This window comes from Leucopleurus acutus, assembly GCF_964270905.1.
Source record: "Leucopleurus acutus genome assembly, chromosome: 18".
NCBI classification, from domain to species: Eukaryota; Metazoa; Chordata; class Mammalia; order Artiodactyla; family Delphinidae; genus Leucopleurus; species Leucopleurus acutus.
The window spans coordinates 50,390,611-50,410,728 of record NC_139160.1 but is presented as its reverse complement, the minus strand read 5'-3'; the positions used below and the strand labels follow the sequence as shown (position 1 = coordinate 50,410,728).

Here is a 20,118-nt window from a genome sequence, read left to right as displayed (position 1 = left end):
TAGGTCATGGAGGGGGCTGGGGTTACTCTGCTCACTCGGTAGAAGCTATACGTTTTAGTGCTGACACAGACATTTTACTTGGTGGTCTTGGTCTGTTTGGAGGTAGAGGAGAATATACCGCTAAAATTAAGGTAAGCAGTTCATTCTCACTGTTGCCTTTTGTGTTTGAAGATAAGTATTTTGACTTAGTTTATTATTTTATAGAAGGCACCTTTGCATGTGCCTACTTTCTTGTAGCCGTTTTAATGATAAGATGCAGGGGCATTTGGATGTAGCTTTAAAAAGTTTTTAGCATTTTTACTGCCAAATACTGTGTAAACAGACATCATCACCACAGGCGTGGGGACCAGGGATGAAGTGAGTAGGGGGATGGATTCCATCTGGTAGAGAGTCAAAAAACAATCAAAAGTCCTAAGTTTACTGCACTATTCATCTCAGAAAGGGCAACAGTTATACTAAGCAAAGGATGTGCTCAGTCTTTGAAAATTTACTAATAGCTTGAATTTTCTGTTGTCACATTATCCGATTTTGCTCTTAAAGTGAGAGAGACGACTAGAGTTTATGCCTTAATTTCAATAGCAGGCTTCTTAAAAAATTCTCAGTTAAGTACTACTGTAGTCTCAGTCCTTATCTTCCTTAACCAGTCTACAGAATTTAATCCAGTCGAGCTCTTCTTCGATATGGTTTCTTCATGTGGCTCCCAGGACACACACTTCATTTTCCTCCCATCTCCCTGGCCACTCTTCTTAGTCTCCTGCTGGCCACTCATCATCTTCCCGACCTCTAAACGCTGCAGTGCCGGAACTCAGTCTTGGACATCTTTTTAAAGTCTACTCACCCCCTCGGTGATCCAGCCTTACGGCTTTAAGTGTTTTTTCTCTTATCGCTCTCACACTTAATAGACCTCCAAAGATATATATACAGCTGCCTACTCTGCATCTCCATGTGGATAGCTAACAGGTATTTGGGATGTAACCTACTCAAAACTAGGCTTCTGACCATCTCTCTAAACCTGCTGTTCTCTTGTCCTTCCCCATCCCAGTTAACTGACTCAGAATAGAGTTAACTTCATTCTTCCAGTTGCTTAGGCCAAAAATCTTGGAGTCATCCTTGCCTTCTTCCCTCTTTCTTTCACACCCCACATCCACTCTCACAGCAAATATTGTTGGCTGCACTTTGAAAATAAATCCAGGATCTAACCACTTCTAAAAACTGCCCCTGGTACCAAGTTGGTCCAAACCACAGCTGCTTGGAGCATTACAGTAGCCTCCCAATTTGTATCTGCTTCTGTCCTTGCTCCCTTCGGTCTGTTCTCAACATAGCAGAGTGATTCTAATAGTATTAGAATGAAAACCAGAGGGCTTACAAGGGCCTGAAAAACAACATCAGAACTGACTTGCATCAGCACTCTGACTCTGACCTTATGTTATACTAGTGGCTTCACTCTAACCTAGCCATACTGACCGGCCCTTGTTCCTCAGACATACCAGGCATAGTCAGACCTCAGGACCTTCACACTTGCTACTTACTCTCTCTGACGGCAGCTCTTCACTCCGGTACCTGCAAGGCTCACTTCCTCTTTACCTTATGATCGTGACTCCTTGGTGAGCCTATTTAAAACTGTAAATCCTCTCCCTTACCACAGACTTACTTCCAGTAGCCCCCCCGCCCCTTTTTTTTTTGTTTGCATTGTTCACCCCTGTATGCCCGGTTCTTAGAACCCTGCCTGGCACACAGTATGTGTTCAAAATCATTTGTTGAACATAAACAGGGGAGCCAAGTTAGGGGCAAATCATTTAAGGACCTTTATATCATGCTACAGAGAAGGAGAAGAGAAACCATTGAAGACTTTTAGATTAAGGAAGTATTCTAATCAGATACTCATTTTAAAAAGACTGCTGTGGGTTATTCAAGAAAAGCAAAAACCCTTAACTTTGTGGAATATGGGTTAGAGCAAGGAGAGAATGGAGAGAAGAACGAATTAGTTCATATTGAACTCTTCTAGCTGTAACACTGCTAACACTGGTTGCACTGACAAGCTTTGGTACCAGCAATAGGAGAGATACAGTGCTGGTGGAGAGATTTGGAAAAAAGGATTATCCCAGGTTTTCTAATCTGAGTGAGTAGGTGAATGATAGTGCCATTAATCAGAGCAGGGGAGGCAGGAGGGAGGAGAGATGAGTCACTTTAAAACTGGTGAGATCGAGCTGCCCCGGGGAATCCCAGGCGCAGACTAGGATCTGAGGTGGAGACAGATTTTTAAACTATTAGCATATATAGTTGAAAAATGGAGACCTCTAACAGAGTAATTGTCCAGTAAGTTTTAATATCCCCGTCTCTTCCTTCTTAGTCTTTTACTCACCTTTCTTGTAGTTCACCTACTATAATCATCAAGAGAAATAAGGGTTTTACAAATATGTATTAGTCCATTTTTTTTAAAAAGATCCCTTCCTCATAATTCTCATTTATTTTCACTTAATTTCATAACTTTTCCTATTTGATATCTTCTCTTTTATTCTTTTCCTGTACTCTGCAGTCCTCCCCCTTTTTTATAACTGTTTTTTCCCCCCTCACTCTTTCTATCTCCTTTTCCCATGCCATTTGAGCTATTTTTTGTTACCTGTTTTCTTAAGGATCCTTTCCTTCTATTATTCCTCAGCTAATATTTTTCTAGCCTTTTTTTTTTCCCCCGCTGGATATTTTTCTAAGTGTTCCACAAGCATCGTTTCACTTAATTCTCACAATTACAATGAAGTAGGTGCCGCTAGTGTCCATCTCCCTTTAATGGATGAGGAAACTGGGTCCTAGGATCTCACAGCTAGTTACGTGTTGAAGCAAAATTCTACTACATTTGGAAGCTCACATAGAACTTAGAGCTCTCTCACCTTCAGATGTTTATATCTGGTACAGAACGTTTTTGGAGCCTTTGCTCTAAGTAGGCAAATATATAAAATAAGGAAAACTGAGGTTAGTACAGACCGTAAGGCATGTGTTTCTTAATTTCGATATATAGATTTGTACATTTCACTGAATAACATTTTTTTAAAAGCAGGTACTCTTTTACATTCTGTAGTGTCCAGCATCTACTGGAGACACGAAATTATAAACATATTATTCAGCAGGTCTGCATGACTGAGTGACTGGGCACAATATGTTTTTCTCCTCTCCCCAGCTGTTTGAGTTAGGTCCTGATGGAGGAGATCATGAAACTGATGGAGACCTTCTTGCAGAGACTGATGTGTTGGCTTATGACTGTGCTGCTAGGTAAAGATTTCTTCAGTATTCAGTGTAATCCTTGCATACTTAACATGACATATTTATTATAAGTGAATAACGCAACTTAAAGAGAAGGTTTTAAATAATCTGTGATCAAATGCTTAAGAAACTAAATTATATACTAGGTAATATAACTGTTGCTTTTAATAATGCTACATTAAAACTAATAGTATCCTTCATATTTGTATTTCACAAGATAAATTGACTGTTTCTACATTGAAGATGGAAATATACACATATTTTGCACACATATTTTCATGCATCACTTAGAGAACACCAAATATGCTAGTGTTCTAGTGATGCAGTACAATTATTTACTACCGGTAGCGTTATGTATACTGTGTCAAATAGTCATAGTGGGTCGTACTTCAAATCACCTGTATGCTCTGACACCAAGCCTATAGTATTTGCTTGATTATAACACGCTTGGAGAGGTGGCCAGCTTTACTGAAACCTCTCAGGAGGTAACCAGAATCAGGATGTTTATTTATGAAGGTTCATTAAATAATAAAGAGACTTAGATTTTATCAGTCTTCTCTGTGTAAACTTAAGAATTATCTCAAGACTGTTATGACAAGCTAGTGATTTGAATCAGGGAATATTATGATGAGAAAAAGAACGGATTTGGACTTCATGATAATGGTAGTATACTGTCTTTCCCAATGACAAATAACTACATTAAGAAAACCTTCTGTGGCATTCATAAGCTTTTTGTTAATGAAAATGTATATTTTCTGAAGATGGTAGTAAGGCATTGAGTTTACTTTTAACAGACAAATACTTTTTGAGAACAAAATAGTAAACCTAAAGAAAATTTTGACTGTTTCTTCACTTTAGGCATTAACCAATATCAGGAGATACTATTTCAGTAACTTCTTAATGTTACACACAAATGAAGATTAGGGAAATCTCAGGAAAGTTAATTGATTAATTAATTTTTAACAAAGACTTAAGATGCCATTGTTATCACTTTTTTGAGCATATGGTTGTGAGTCAAAAATACAGTGTATGGTTTTATGTATAGAGAATCATCTAGATATTCTTCATTTGCCTCCTAATGAAGCCCAGATTCCGAAGGCTGGTGTTAAAGGTCTTCCACAATCTTTCACAGCGTCTTTTTAAACTTTCCACCTACTACTTTTCTATATCTGTCTCAGTGCTTTAGCCTAACTGGACACCTTGCCACTTCCAGACCCCGTTTTGTACTCTCAGACCCCTGCCGATCTGTTCATGACAGTCTTCCCCTTCCTCAATATCTTTATTCTTCTCTCTGTCCCAGCTACAACCAATATGCACTCCTTCCACGCTATTACCTAGAACTTTGTACCTTGGGTATATCTTTATCAGATGCCCTTACTTGTATACATGTGTTTTCTCTCCTGCCAATTTAATAAACTTTTTGTGTAGTTACTGTGTGACAGGCTCAGTTCCAAACAATTTGTCTAAACTCAATTCCCAGAACAGTCCTATCCTATGAGCTAGATATTGTTTTTATCCCTATTTTCAGATGACGAAACTTAAGTCACAAAGAAGATGTAGTAGTAACTTCCCCAAGGTCACCCAACTAGCGAGTTACAAAGTCAGGCCTTGAATTCAGACCATCTGACTCCAGAGCTCTCGAAAGACTTTAACTGAATACATGAACCTTAAAGTTCAAAGTTTTCCAACAAAGCTGGCATGTTTTTTTTAACAACAGTTAAAAAAAATTGTCTTATTTTAGTATGAAAACTTTATAATATTTAAGCAAGTTTTAGAACTCAGGATGAGGAGGAAGAAATATAATGCCATCACTGTAGCACCAGTAACCATTATTTGTGTTCTTGTCCAGACTTTTTAAAATGGAGGGTTTTTAATGTTATTTGACAAGAATCTTATAATAATACAGTGCATTTCATGTTTTGTTTATAAAGGATTTTAAAAAATAAATGTATGTAACAGAGAAGTACAAAGGCATTGTCTTTGACACATAAATTTTCCTCTTAGAGAAAAATATGCAATGATGTTTGATGAACCAGTCCTCCTGCAAGCTGGCTGGTGGTATGTAGCCTGGGCTCGAGTGTCAGGACCCAGCAGTGACTGTGGATCTCATGGACAAGCTTCTATTACCACAGATGATGGGTAAGCAGAATGTTTAAGTATTCCTTAAGAAACTCCCTTTTTTGTTAGTGGAATATTGTTTTGAAAGCTCAGAGGTCTTTTTATTTTTTAATTTTTTTTGCGGTACGCGGGCCTCTCACTGTTGCGGCCTCGCCCATTGCGGAGCACAGGCTCTGGACGCGCAGGCTCAGTGGCCATGGCTCATGGACCCAGCCGCTCCACGGCATGTGGGATCTTCCCGGACCGGGGCACGAACCCGTGTTCCCTGCATCGGCAGGCGTACTCTCAACCACTGCACCACCAGGGAAGCCCTCAGAGGTCTTTTAGTAGAGTTAAAAATCTTTGTAGGTCTAGAGCATAATATGACCTGCTAAAAATTAAATTCGTTTAATTGCATGCCAAATTAAGGTAAGACAGAATGTGGAGATAATAGAACTGCTATTCTTTGCTCTTGTCAGTTGGCATTTGTGTGTATTTCTGGATGTTACCTTGTTTAAAATCTTGTTTGCAAAATTAGAAATTATACAGAGGAAAATGACAAGGATAGGGGGTTTGGAAACCATGAAAAAGAAATATATACATGCCATAAAATTTGACAGTGCTTATGAAAATACTTTATAAATTGTAAAGCCTTAATGATATGAGATGCTACAGTTTTAATAAAATGTAAAGGGAAATTTACCGTTTAAAGTTCAGGTATAGAGCACTTCCCAGTTTATAAAATACTTTCATTTATATTATCTTGTTTGATGCCCTCAATAACTTTGTGAAGTGGTTATTAGCCCCATTTTTACACTCGGGAATAGAGACAAAAGGTGAAATGATTTGCGTCAAACTGTATGGCTACTGTGTGGCAGAACCAAATCTGGACCTGGAGTTTCTTGACCCAAAGTCCAGCCTTCTCTATACTCTGTACTCTGATTCATGTGAAAGGACCATCATTTATAAGAGAAATTCAATTTATTCTTTATTATTCTTGAGCATAAACTGTTCGAAATGGGTAGAAGTTATGTAATCATGTATTTCATATAGTTTCATTCAGCTCATAAGAGAGCTGACCAGAAAAAGAGCAGGCTAATTTAGGAGGTGAATTCTGTGTTCCTGAATGTTCAAGTAGAATGCTGAAGATAAATTAAGTCTATTGTTGTAACATATCCTTTTCAGCTTACTCTAAGATTGTATGGTAGAACTGGGGAGAGTGCTTTGGTCCAGGACTGTATGATTCCCATATACAGTTCATTCAACCTTGGAATATCATAGCATTTTGAAGATAAAGTTTATGTTATATCTATTTAAGCAGATTTTAAACTGTAAGTTGAAATATTTTGTTAAAAGCTTATTGTTCTGGTTAAAGTTGAGCTTTAACCAGGAGGGAGGGAGCAGAGCAGCTACTCACCTAGGAGCTCCCAATCAGGTTCAACTCTTTCATTTAACCCATTAAGGCATTCAGAGCTAGAATTAAAATCAGAAGTGTCTTTTTAAGTGTATTTTTGGCCTTAAAGAATGAATCTCTCTTCAGTAATGTAAGATTTGAAAGCATGATTGTTAAACTTTTCATTTCCTTCCATGAATCTTGAATAGTGTTGTCTTTGGTTATATTGTTATTTTTTCTCTTCTTAGGGTTGTTTTCCAATTTAAGAGTTCAAAGAAATCAAATAATGGTACAGATGTTAACGCTGGTCAGATACCTCAATTATTATACAGGTATTTAGCGTATTTATAATCAACATGGTTTATTCTTTTAATATAATGAGCTAGGGTCACTGTAAAATATATGGCACAATAAGGGAGAAATTATTCGAAGCATTTAGCTACATTTAATACAAACATTTAATTTATGTTTTGTATATTTTTAAACATTTCTTTACCTCAAGTTAATTTTAATAAAATATCTCTAATGACTCAGATTATCTGTATTATGCCTATAACAGTATTTTAATAAGTTATTTTTTAAACCTATTGATTTTCTTACCAATTTCAGAATGTTTTAAACTTTAAAATAATAAAATTTATCTTAGAGAAATGAAATCTGAGTGTTAGGTGGGGATTTTAGATGTAGGCCTGGTTGATTTGTTCTACAGTTTTATATTTCTTGTTCATCTTGTGATGGAATGAATTGGAAAATCCCTTGCTGCTGAAAAATTTCCACCTTTAATTAAAATATCAAACAACAGCTTGCTCATATGGTAATACTATTATATTTTAACATTATTTAAGAATTTTAATTACTTCATGGTAATTGAGACATATATGGGAACAATGCCTATGTGTGTGCCCATCTATATCTAGGTGATTACTGCAATAATTTTTTTTTTTTAATTTTATTATTTTTTTTGCGGTATGCGGGCCTCCCACTGCTGTGGCCTCTCCCGCTGCAGAGCACAGGCTCCGGACGCGCAGGCTCAGCGGCCGTGGCTCACGGGCCCAGCCGCTCTGCGGCATGTGGGATCTTCCCGGACTGGGGCACGAACCTGTGTCCCCTGCATTGGCAGGCGGGCTCCCAACCACTGCGCCACCAGGGAAGCCCTACTGCAATAATTTTTAGATTAAAGAATTTAAATAGATATAAACCCTCACTAAAAACTGGCATTCTTACTTTAAATAGTAAAAATCAAAGGCAGTACCTTTAGAACAGTGATTCTCTGTCTTCTATATCTTTTATACTAATATCTTTAAGAATCTAGATGGTATAACCTCACTTTTTCCAAGAGGACATTTTTGTTTGTTTTTATGCAATCTGCTATAGTCAGTACTTGTAATATGTAGCATTATGAACATAGCAAGTTGCTTGGACTACTCGTGGGTACAGTGGTTGAGTAACTCTTTAATGGTAGCATTTAATAGTAACATTACTAGAGAACATAAGTTACATAATGTTGTCTAGTAAGAGAAGAGTTTCTACTACCCAGTCTTACAAAGGTGAGATTTAGAAGATGAGGTACTTATGTGCTAAAAATTTTGCTTAGCATTGGAAAATGTTTGTAAAAAGCCCCATATTGGGATTTTGCCTAACAAAAATGCTTAACTGTTTAATTTGTTTTGCCATTGCAAAAATGTATATTTGAGAATAAAAATGTCGGTGGACTCTCCAACATAAATTTATGTATGTATGCTACCTTCAGACTTCCAACCAGTGACAGCAGTGCTTCAAAAGGCAAACAGCAAACCAGTGAACCTGTACATATTTTAAAGAGATCTTTTGCAAGAACTGTCTCAGTGGTAAGCCATTTTTAAGAATTGCAGCTTTTCTGTCCAGTGCTGAGTTTTGTTTTGATGTTTAGCATTTAGCCACTTTTCTAAGAGTTTATCTTAGCATAGCTTTATAATTCAGATTTGTTTATATTAGCTTTGACATCCCAGGCCAAAGAATAGTCACATTAAATAATGGAAAATAAAGATGTTGACTGATTTTAACATACCTTGCTATTTCTGAAATACATGGTGAATTTTCTTATAAATTATGTATGAACACATATGCTGAAGGAGTTAGAAAGTGAAGGAAAAGTTGAGTGATATTAACCAAGAATGTTACTTTAATGCTAAAGAATTAAGTAGAAGGGTCATATATCTAACTAAGGACTTTGTTGAATTACCTGACCATCCCCTTCGTACATTTAAAGACATGATGCCATTGGGGTTACCAGTGTAGAATGGAAAGCCAATAAGATGTAATTGAAACACTGTGGTGTTTCAGCTCAGGAAGTCTGAGTTCTTGCTCTTTCATTTGTTAGTTGAGGACTCTTAGGAAGGTTATCTCAACTATATCATAGCATCATTATGAATTTCTGAGTTAAGGGATATAAAAATTCTATTTAATTTGTAAGGCCCTATATGAATATGATTTATTAATGTAGCTGGTAGTCTGTCATGTTAGTAAAATGCATAGAGAGAAGGCTTTTTTTCCCTTTTTTTCTTAGTTTTTTTTTTTTAAACCACAAAATTAATACACGTCCCTGGTGGGAATAGGGTTAAAACTATACTAAAATTATATTGAAGTTCTTTTCCCATCACCCTTTTATCACCATATATAACTGCTGTTTCCATTCGAATGTATATTCTTCCAGACTATTTTTTGTACATAAACAAATTTATTAGTCTCTGTTTACTGTATGCTATATAGTCTTCTTGTTTGTTTTTGATCATACTTAAAGTTCTGCCTATTACTTTTTAAAAATTTCTTTTTTTTAAAAGGTGGTAGTAAAACACTTCACAAATGACATGATTTTTCTTTTATTTATTTTTTTATTCAATTATAGTTGATTTACAATGCTGTGTTTCAGATGTAGAGCAAAGTGATTCAGTATATATATATATATATATATATATATATATATATATATATATATATATATATGTATATATTTGTAGATTCTTTTCCCTTATAGGTTATTACAAAATATTGAGTATATTCCCTGTGCTATACAGTAGGTCTTTGTTGGTTATCTATTTTATGTATAGTAGTGTGTATATGCTAATCCCAAACTCCTAATTTATCCCTCTCCCCTTTTCCCTTTTGGTAACCATAAGTTTGTTTTCTATGTCTATGGGTCTGTTTCTGTTTTGTATATAAGTTCATTTGTATCATTTTTTTTTTTTTAGATTCCACGTATAAGCAATATCATGTGATATTTGTCTTTCTCTGTCTGACTTACTTCAGTTAGTATGTAGTCTCTAGGTCCATCCATGTTGCTGCAAATGGCATTATTTCATTCTTTTTTATGGCTGAGTAATACTCCATTCAATTCCATTCTATTACATTCCTTCTTTATCCGTTCATCTGTAATAGCAGCACTAGGGCTGCTGTGAACATTGGGGTACATATATCTTTTCGAATTATGGTTTTCTCTGGATTAATGATAAAAATTTCATCAAATACGCTATGGATATATTCCATGTTAATACATTTGGCTCTATCTGAATTTTTTTAATGTTTGCTTAGTATTCCGTAGAATGGTGTACTCTAATTTATCCAGTTCTATTCCTACCAGAGGACTGTTTGTTTCTCATTTTTCACTATTACAGTTGTGCCTTGGTATTTGAGGGGGAATTGGTTCCAGTACCCCCCCCCCACCGATACCAAAATTCCTGGATGCTCAAGTCCATTATATAAAATAGCACAGTGCTTGCATATAACCTACACTCATCCTCCTGTGTACTTTAAATCATCTCCAGCTTACATATAATACCTAATACAATGTAAATGCTATGTAAATAGCTGGCAGTGATTCAAGTTTTGCTTTTTGGAACTTTCTGGAACTTTTTCTTTTCTGAATATTTTCGATCCCTGGTTGGTTGAATCTGCAGATGCAAAACCTGTGAATACAGAGGACCGACTGTATATCCATATCTGTACATATGTGTCTTTGCTACTTGCGTACTTCTGTGAATATTTCTACTGGAGGTGGGCTCATTTAAATTTTGATATATCATGTCAAATTCATCTTCCAACAGAGGGTGTGCTTTGAATAAGAGGCTCTTAAGAGCTTTGGCTCCTTGGTACCTTGGCATCCTTTTAGTATTAAGAACAGTTTGGTATCTTTTGATCCAAATAAGTATCTTTGCCTCTGTTATGTCTTTTTCAGTGATCTCTTTTATCTGTGTGTAGTAATTCTTTTATATTTATGTCTAAGTGATTTTGTGGTCATTAGGTAATTGTAATCTTTGTATAAGAAACTTACTCAATCATTTCTTTACCATGTTAAAGTACAAACCTTTATTCTTGGTTTTGCCATACCAGAGGACTGATATTTGGTGGAGATGAGGGAATAAGTGCTTTACTTTGAGATTCATGAAGTATCTGTCATCATAAGCATGATAAAACCCACAGGCCAACTAGAATAGCAAGGGATGCTCACCACCCTAAACTCATATTCTAGAATTTTTAAAGATCCAAATAAGTGTGTTTTTGTATTTTCTAGTCAATTTTAAACTTCTGTTAACTTGTTTATCAAGATTTGGCTGTAGTTTGTATTGTAAAATTTAATATGTAGACAAAAAATAACTTATTTGATATTGTCACTGATATCTAATACTGGAATACTTTATTATATTCAAAGATTATTAAAATGCTTAAAATACTTTTAGTTTATATACATAATACTACATTGACAATATAGAGTTTAATTTTTCTTTCAAGTAAACATGTTTATAAGTGTTTATAAGTGTTTTTCTTTATTTATATGATAAACTAGATAGGTTGGTAGCAACTTAAAAAGTTTTTTAACTTCTTTAACTTAAAAATGTATTTTTAAATAGGTAAATATTGAAGAATGTTGTTTTTGTAGATGCCTAACTACTTCACCTTTTTTGTCAAAGATATTCCTAATGGTAATGTAATGAATGAACTAATAGAATGTCTATTATTTGGGCTACCAAAACTCAGTACAAACTTCAAGGTAAACTTTTCAAGTTGAATGTCATCTTTCCATTTGAGTCAACCTATGATACCATTTGAACTAATTGTTATCTATTTTTTCATATTCTGGATTAGGAATGTTTTGAGTCATTGTTGAGTATTCTTCACTGGAGCTGGACCACCTTAGTCTTAGGAGTTGAAGAACTAAGAGGATTAAAAGGATTCCAGTTTACAGCCACACTTCTAGATTTAGAAAGACTACGCTTTGTGGGTACCTGTTGTCTGAGGTTATTGCGTGTCTATACCTGTGAAATTTACCCAGTGTCAGGTATGATACATTTTTTAAATGACTTTTGAGGAGAAAATGTTTTGAGACATTGAGAAGGTTTATATAGGGATTACCAAAAGTTTAAGATCCCCAGCTGCCTTTATTTATCCTGCTCGCTCCTGAATTGAGGGGAGAAACTTGGCTTGCTGTGATGCTTATATATTTACTTATAAAGAATATAATAGATTACATGTCATTATGATAACAAAAAGTCATGTTAGACTAAAGTTAAATACTCTAATAAGTTGTTGTTATAAACAGATTCTGTCAGATATAAATATTTTGAATGACTGATTTGGACTTAAATGCTGAAACCTGTGCAGGGTTTTTTTGTTTTTTTCCCCATTTAAGAGTCCTATTTAAAAAGAAATAATTTTGGACCACACATAATCTCTATATTGTTTCATTTCTAGGTTATTAATACTTATGATTTTTAGCCATATAGGAAATTATTTGAATTGTATTGAATGTTTTCATACATATTTATTATTCTGTTTAATTAGCAATCTGCTTTATTCTCTTAAAGCTGCAGGAAAAGCTGTTGTAGAAGAGACTAGCAAATTAGCAGAATGTATTGGAAAAACCAGAACTTTGCTAAGAAAAATTTTGTCAGAAGGAGTTGATCACTGCATGGTGAAGTTGGATAATGATCCCCAAGGATATCTCAGTCAACCCTTGAGTCTCCTAGAAGCTGTCCTTCAGGAGTGTCATAATACCTTTACTGCCTGTTTTCATTCTTTCTACCCAACTCCTGCCTTACAGTGGGCTTGCCTTTGTGATCTACTGAATTGTTTGGATCAGGTAATTTAAGTTTGTAAAATGTCAGTTGAAAATATGTTATGCTACTTAATACTTTTCAAGAAAATATATTTCAGTTACCTCAGTCTTTTTAACTTGTATAAAAGGTAAATTAAGAAATCAGTTTGGTATATGTGATTTAAATAATTAAAGTTAAAAAAACTGTTTTTCTGTTTGCTTTATCATTTCTTAATTATAAAATTGGCAGGCACATTGTATAGCTGCTGGGTTGTTCTTTGAATCTGTAAGTGAGAGCAAGGACAGTTCATGGTAGCCCCTGCCACTCCCGTATCTCCAAAACAGTCAGGAGAGAGAGCTGCAAATGAATTTGCATGCTAACATCATTCATTTACTCATGAGGAAACTGCAACCCTCATGAATGTGTATGTCCCAAATCAGTTTCCAAAACCCTGAGCAAAATACTGGCAGAACTAAAGGGAGAAGTAGACAAATTCACGTTGATAGTTGGTGACTACCAGTAATTAATAGAACGTAGAACTCTTTCAGTAATTAATAGAATAACTAGACAAAAAATATCAGTTGGAATACAGAAGATTTGAACAACACTATCCACCACTTTGGCCTAACTGACATTTATGGAAAAGAATGTGCAAGTTGAGTATACATTTTTGTATCAAGTATACATATTATGTTCACAAAGGTGTATTACATGCCAGGTCATAAAAGAAGTCTTAGTAAATTTCACAAGATTAAAATCTTAAAGAAAGTGTTTTCAGACCACAATAGAAGTAAATTAAGAATTAAATGCAAAATATATCAAGGAAAACACCAAATATTTGGAAAATAGACAATACTTCTGAGTAACCAGTGAATCAAAGAAGAATTCCAAAGGAAATTAGAAATTTTTCACACTAAAGATAAAAATATATTGGAATTTGTGAGAAGTAGCCAATGTGTTGCTTAGAGAAAAAAGAAATTTTTTTAATGCTTATACTACTAGCAAAGAAGAAAAGTTTAAAATCAGTGATCTAAATTTCTACCTTAAGAAGCCAGAAGAAGAGCAAATCAAACCCAATGTAAGAAGAAAGTAATAAGGAAAGGATCAAAATAATCAAGAGTCAAAATCAATGAAATAGAAAATAGAGAATATTAGCAAAGTCAAAAGTTGGTTCTTTGAAAATAAAACAAAAATTTTAAAACTCCTAGGAAGTCTGATTGAGAGATAAGAGAGAAGGAAAAAACACAAAATACCATTATCAGGAATGAAATAGGAAAGATCACTAAAAGGTTGTTTATCTTTTATATATCAAAAAACTTGGATTATATTGATGCAGTATTTCTTTAGTGGGGTGTATATTTTTGTTTCTAAAAGGATATTCAAGAGGCAAACTTCAAGACATCAAGTAGCCGGCTCCTTGCAGCTGTGATGTCAGCTCTGTGTCACACTTCTGTTAAGCTGACTTCTATCTTCCCTATTGCATATGATGGAGAAGTACTGCTACGATCAATTGTTAAACAAGTTAGCACAGAGAATGACTCAACACTGGTTCACCGTTTTCCCCTTCTGGTAGCACACATGGAAAAACTCAGCCAGGTAGGTCTTTTTCTGAAATATCTTTTATGTTGAAGCAATAAAACTGTAAATGGAGACATACCTAGCTTGGTGCTTATTCTTCTGTATCAGTATGTATATTTACCAAATAATTATGAGTTTTACGAGAAGAGTTAAAATTAAGAAAAAAATTTTCTCTGTTTACCTGTAAATGAGCAATCTTTTTTCTCTAATTTTTCATTTTAAATGATCCCTAACCCATAAAGAACTTGATAGAGTTATGAGATAAATTCCTGTATGTTTGTTTTTTGCTGAACCATTTAAAAAATTGCAGATACTATAAGCAAACTTTTATATTCTAATATAGTATTTTAGATTGCCAAGATAGAATTTTAGGGAAATAAATAATTTTAAAAACATTTTTTTCTATAACATTTTGGTATGTTAAGATAAGTATTATAAAACAGTAGTCATAGGAAACATTGTTTAATAAGTGCTTCTTGTTTATTAGAAAGCATAGTGGAGAAAAATATACATGAAAACCATATATAATTACTAACAAGTTTGATGAGAAGTAATCTTTAAAATTAAAGCAAAAAAAAAAAAGAGTAGAAAATAGAACAGTTATCCCAATTAGTGTACAGTAGCAATTTTCTGTTGACTGAAGAAACAGAAAAATGATGAGAAAAATTTCAATGACATACAGAAACAAAACAGGACAATAGCAGAATGGGAAGAAAATTTGCAGTTAATATAATACCTTTGTAGTATCCCAGTAGAAATAATAAAAGTAAATATGAGGGAATTTAGAGAGTAAGGCAGCATGGGAAAATTTTCAGCCTTACTAGTAATTAAATGTGGGTGAAAGTTCTATCAAGGTATCAATATATTTGTAAAAAATTAGGAGAAATAAATTTTTTCTCTTACAAAGCTCCTGTGCTGGTGAGACTGTGAGGCAACCTACTAACCTTGTTTAAGTGAAATAGTTGAATTTGGATAGATCAACTTGATAGAATATGGTTCTATCAGCCATGAAAAATAACTACATTTACATTTAATATCAGAGCAGATGTTTTTAAGTTTTTAAAATAAAAAGTCAGAAACCAAAGTATATATATATACACTATGATGGCAAACTATGTAAAATATGTATGCAAAAACCTGCATATTTTGAAAGAGAATACTGGAAGTAAAAATAATATTTAGGTGATAAAGCTATGGATAATCTGTTTTTCTTTTTAAATTCCCTTTAGTGTTGCAGTGTTTTCCTTAAAAATATAGTAAAAGTTCAAAATATTAAAAAAAATTTTTTTTGAGAACTGCTAACATTTGGTAGTTATTAAAATTAATAATTGCATATTTGCATGTCTGTATTAATATTCTGTGAAGATATATGCTGGTTATTATATATTCTTCTACCCTCTTTTTAGTGGATAATATAGAATTCTACCATTTGGATGTAGCATAATATAGTCAACCAATCCTTTCTCTCTAAATATTTTTAGATTTTCCCAATATTTCAGTATTTTAAACAATGCAGCTGAAAATATCATTGACCATATTTTTATGTGTATACAAAGTGATTTTTCCAGAATAAATCTTCAGGAGTGGAAAATTCTTAAGTCAAAGGAGAACACGTTAAGACTTCGCTAAAATTGCCAAAATGCCCTCCAGAAAGCTAATGTCAGCTTGCATTCCCCACCACTAGTGAATAAGAGTTCCTTTTGCTAAAATTTTAGTGGCAGTAATGTGCTAATATATATGTATATTTCTGGTCTTTTAACTAAAACATATTGGCACTCTTGATTTCATGTTTAAGATTTTATGGGAAGCTTCTCGTATTAATCTTTTAATTACTAGTTAGAAACTTAAGTGGACGTAACTGGATAAATGCACTCCACACACCCCCCTATGCCCCACCCCCCAAAGAAAGCCCTTCTAGATTACTGATTATAGAGTACACTTGGGGATTAAGTTTCATCCAAAGCTAATTTTCTGAGATGTTCCAAAAAGTAAAGTTTTTGGAGAATGAAAGTGATGTAAAGGATAGAAGAATTGTAATTTTAACAGAATCAAGAATTGATTATTTTAAAGCCAGGAAGGCGAATTACATAGGATACTGACCTAAATGTTATGGAAATTTTATTCAAAGATAGTAGAAATAACTTAAAAATTGAAGATTATCTCTAAGTAACTTTGTATTTTCAGCCTAAGATTGGACATTAAGAAAATATGAGAAATTGTACGCTTTGTTGAGAGTGATTCATAATAACGCTCATGATGATTTTAACTGAAAAGTTACTTAATTTTTTCTAATGGATTGAAAGTACACTCATTTATATATTTGGTTTGTCTCGGGGAGAATGATTTAAGACCGTTTTCCACCTCGAGATTTTTATGACTTTATGAAATCTGTTGAACCTGCGATATCTTGTAATGCAATATGGAATGTAAGTATTATGGAAGAACTTGCTTGCTCAGGGGCAACAAAGTGTTTTTTGATAACGTACTCATAGCAAATGGTTCCCCGATTTTACAGATGAGGTTGAGGCACTATGAAAAAGCTGGAATTTACAGATGAGGTTGAGGCACTATGAAAAAACTGGAACTAGATCTCAAATTGTTTGATTCCCTAGTCCACAGGACAGCTGAAAGGGTCATTGGTCACGACTGGCCCTCTGATGAAACTGAATGCATCTTGTTGTCTGTTCACAGTGAGCTAAAAGATATTGAGGATGGTAAAAGAGATAAAGAGTGTTCATGCTGGATATCAATTAAATTATTCATCTTTTCCCCTTTTTTTTCTGGAAAAAAAAGTATTTTCCCACTGGTCTTTAGTGGGACTCTGTAATTTCTTATTTTGAAAGTTTTTCATTGGTAGAGGTTGGAATTTCTTATCTTCACTTCTGAAATCAAGTACAATAGGAATTGTAAAGCTGCACAGAAGTATTTATTGAACAACTCCATATTTTTGTTACATGCATGTACAGAAAGAATTTTATTAGAAAACAGATTTGTATAGACTATTTCTCAGTTGCTTTGTCTTTAAATCAGAAATCATTAAATTATTTCATACCAGAAATAATTATCTCAGTTTGGAATTTTGTCCTATAGAAATAGCTTTTTAAATAGGAAGAGTTTTTTTCTGTCATATATGATTCTTACTGAAAAGTTAAATAAGAAGGTAGGTGAAAATGACCCTAAGTTAATAAAAACACAGATACCTTGTAAATGTGTGGTACTTTGATGATGCCCAGGGACTGACAACTTAAAAAAGAACTTCTATGGGAAAAGTAGATATAGTGACTCCACATACAGCTGGATAGATACATAGACATAGACTCAAGTCTGAATTTTAAAGGTGTCATCTAGAAAGACAAGATTTTGCAATTGAGTACTCATGTGAAGGAAGATAAAGCAATATCTTAGAACGTTTTATTTTCATGTATCATAGAATGAAGAGAATATCTCAGGGATGACAAGCTTCCGTGAAGTTCTGGAGAAAATGCTGGTTATTGTCGTGCTCCCAGTCAGGAACAGCCTGAGGAGAGAAAACGAGCTCTTCTCCTCCCACCTGGTCTCCAACACTTGTGGATTACTGGCCAGTATTGTCAGCGAACTGACAGCATCAGCCCTGGGATCTGAAGTAATGTTATATTTTGATATTGGATAATGAGCACATGTTTAAACTCTCCACATTGTTTCTTTTTTCATATATTTTGGCTTTGTAGAAACTAATTTTTGTTAAGAAAACACATTGAAGCTAGGCTGTTTTGGGGGTTTTGTTTTTTTCTCTCCCTTCCTTATACTCTTCTCTGCTCTTCTTTGCTTCCTCTCTCTCACCAGTTTACCCAGGATGTTGCAGTAATACAAAGCATACATTTTCCCCTCAACTGACCCATTGCACAACCCACCACCATGCCCCAATAAAAGCAAAACTAGTTTTCACTGCTGGGTAATGAGAAGTAGAAGTAGGACTACTAATGAATATGCGGTATGGAAAAGGTAAAGAGGTTCAAACCTTAGCTCTGCCAACTTGATTGACCCTAGACAAACACATATGTAAAATGGGAATAATAATTTTTATCTCACTTATATCACAAAGGTTTTTCTTTAATTGTAGTAAATTAGGTAATAAAAAATTTATCATTCTAATCATGTTTATGTGTATAGTTCAGTGGCATCAAGTACATCCACATTGTTGTACACCCGTTATTACAGAGTTTTAAAAGGATCAAATATTAATATGATTGAGGAAACCACTTTGAAACATTTTAAAGTGTCTTTACATTTTTGTAAAGTAATTATTTTTCACCAGTTCACTGCCCTGCTCACTCTGTTTTATAATTTATCTAAATGTTTTGACTGAATTTGGTGAATGTTTCTATTTTTTTCCTGAAAAAGTAGATGGTAGATTGGTTTTGAAAATCATGTCATAATGTGAAACATCTTATATCATTCAAATGAATGTTTAATAACCAGGATGTACTGATTGACCCCAGGTCTCTCGTTTCTTGCAAAGGAATGTCTATTTTACTTCTATAATTCCTAGTCTTTGCTTTTACTTACTTAAACAGATTTATTTCAGAAGCTATTCTCAATTAATCCATTCAGTCTACACTCATTACTGATTCATAGTGAGAGTTTAGCCTTTAGGATTCCGAAATGATTACACATACCTGAACAGATTTTAGTATCTCACCCTGGCCTAGGAGGTGAAGCCCTGGTCAGAACATTTTGATTTTCTTTTTCACTTATTCATTCAGTCTATAATATGCTTCCCTCTTGTACTAGGCCATGGAGGAGAAAGTTTATAAGGCCTCAGTCCCCGTCAGAAATTTGCTATGTAGTAATACCCTGTGAACTTACTTTTCTAATGAAAAGGAATGCCCAAAATTGCAAGTGCCTAATATACAACCTTGGGAGTTTCTAAAGGTCCTGTCTTAGATATCCACATTTTTTTTTTCTCAGAGGAGTTTGTCATTCTTGCTAGAATCATAAACTTCAGTTTTTAACCCTTGTAGGTCTTTCAGACTTCTGCAGCCAACTTAGATAAGAAGCAGGCTCTATAATTAAAAAGATAGTTTCAAACCAGAATAAGTGCTCTGATCCTCTCTAATCAAAGTTTGTAATTAATGATGTTGTACAGGGGTGTGTGTGTGTGTGTGTGTGTGTGTGTGTGTGTGTGTGTGTGTATTTTCACATATTGACTGCCAAGTTATCATAGTATACATTAGCGATATTCAGACTTAAGGCACAGAACATTTTCTGCAATGACGTCTTAGCTTGAAAACTCACAAATAAGAGGAAGGGTGGTCTGACTGAAGACGGGAATCTTGAGTCTGCCTGCCTTGAATATCCATCTGTCCAGGATTCCTAGTGTTCTATGTGTAGCATAGTTTGAAAACTATTGGTCTATAAAATATTGATGAAATTTTTGGTATCTCTTTGCAAAGTGAATGATAATTCATGCATATGTTATGACTGTGATAACTTACAAGTTTATAGTTCTGACATAAATTAAGTGAAAAGTATAGTTTAATAAGACTAAAAATATATACTGTTGCATGATACTGATTTGTGAATGTAGAGTAATAAAATCTGATTTTATTCTTCGTTAATCTCTTATTGGAATGTACCTTTAGGAAGGTTTAAACCCACTTGTTAAAGGTAGGTTATTTAACTGAACTTCCTAGAAACCTTTGGATAGTTTTGTTAAAAGTATATTAGTAACGCTCAGGTCCAGACTAC

The 20,118-nt window shown here is 34.2% G+C and overlaps 1 protein-coding gene across 9 annotated transcripts in view; it reads left to right on the top strand.

The window, feature by feature from the left end:
• Positions 1 to 20,118, top strand: part of MYCBP2 (MYC binding protein 2) — a 273,166-nt gene that overhangs the window by 128,150 nt on the left and 124,898 nt on the right. For all 9 annotated transcript variants that reach the window (XM_082859416.1, XM_082859420.1, XM_082859419.1 and 6 more), the window contains 9 exons: positions 4 to 131; positions 3,173 to 3,264; positions 5,260 to 5,394; positions 6,994 to 7,077; positions 8,496 to 8,592; positions 11,864 to 12,056; positions 12,583 to 12,857; positions 14,188 to 14,409; positions 17,822 to 18,013. In XM_082859416.1, coding sequence (XP_082715542.1) covers positions 4 to 131; positions 3,173 to 3,264; positions 5,260 to 5,394; positions 6,994 to 7,077; positions 8,496 to 8,592; positions 11,864 to 12,056; positions 12,583 to 12,857; positions 14,188 to 14,409; positions 17,822 to 18,013 — 1,418 coding nt within the window. The remainder of the gene's footprint in view (positions 1 to 3; positions 132 to 3,172; positions 3,265 to 5,259; positions 5,395 to 6,993; positions 7,078 to 8,495; positions 8,593 to 11,863; positions 12,057 to 12,582; positions 12,858 to 14,187; positions 14,410 to 17,821; positions 18,014 to 20,118) is intronic.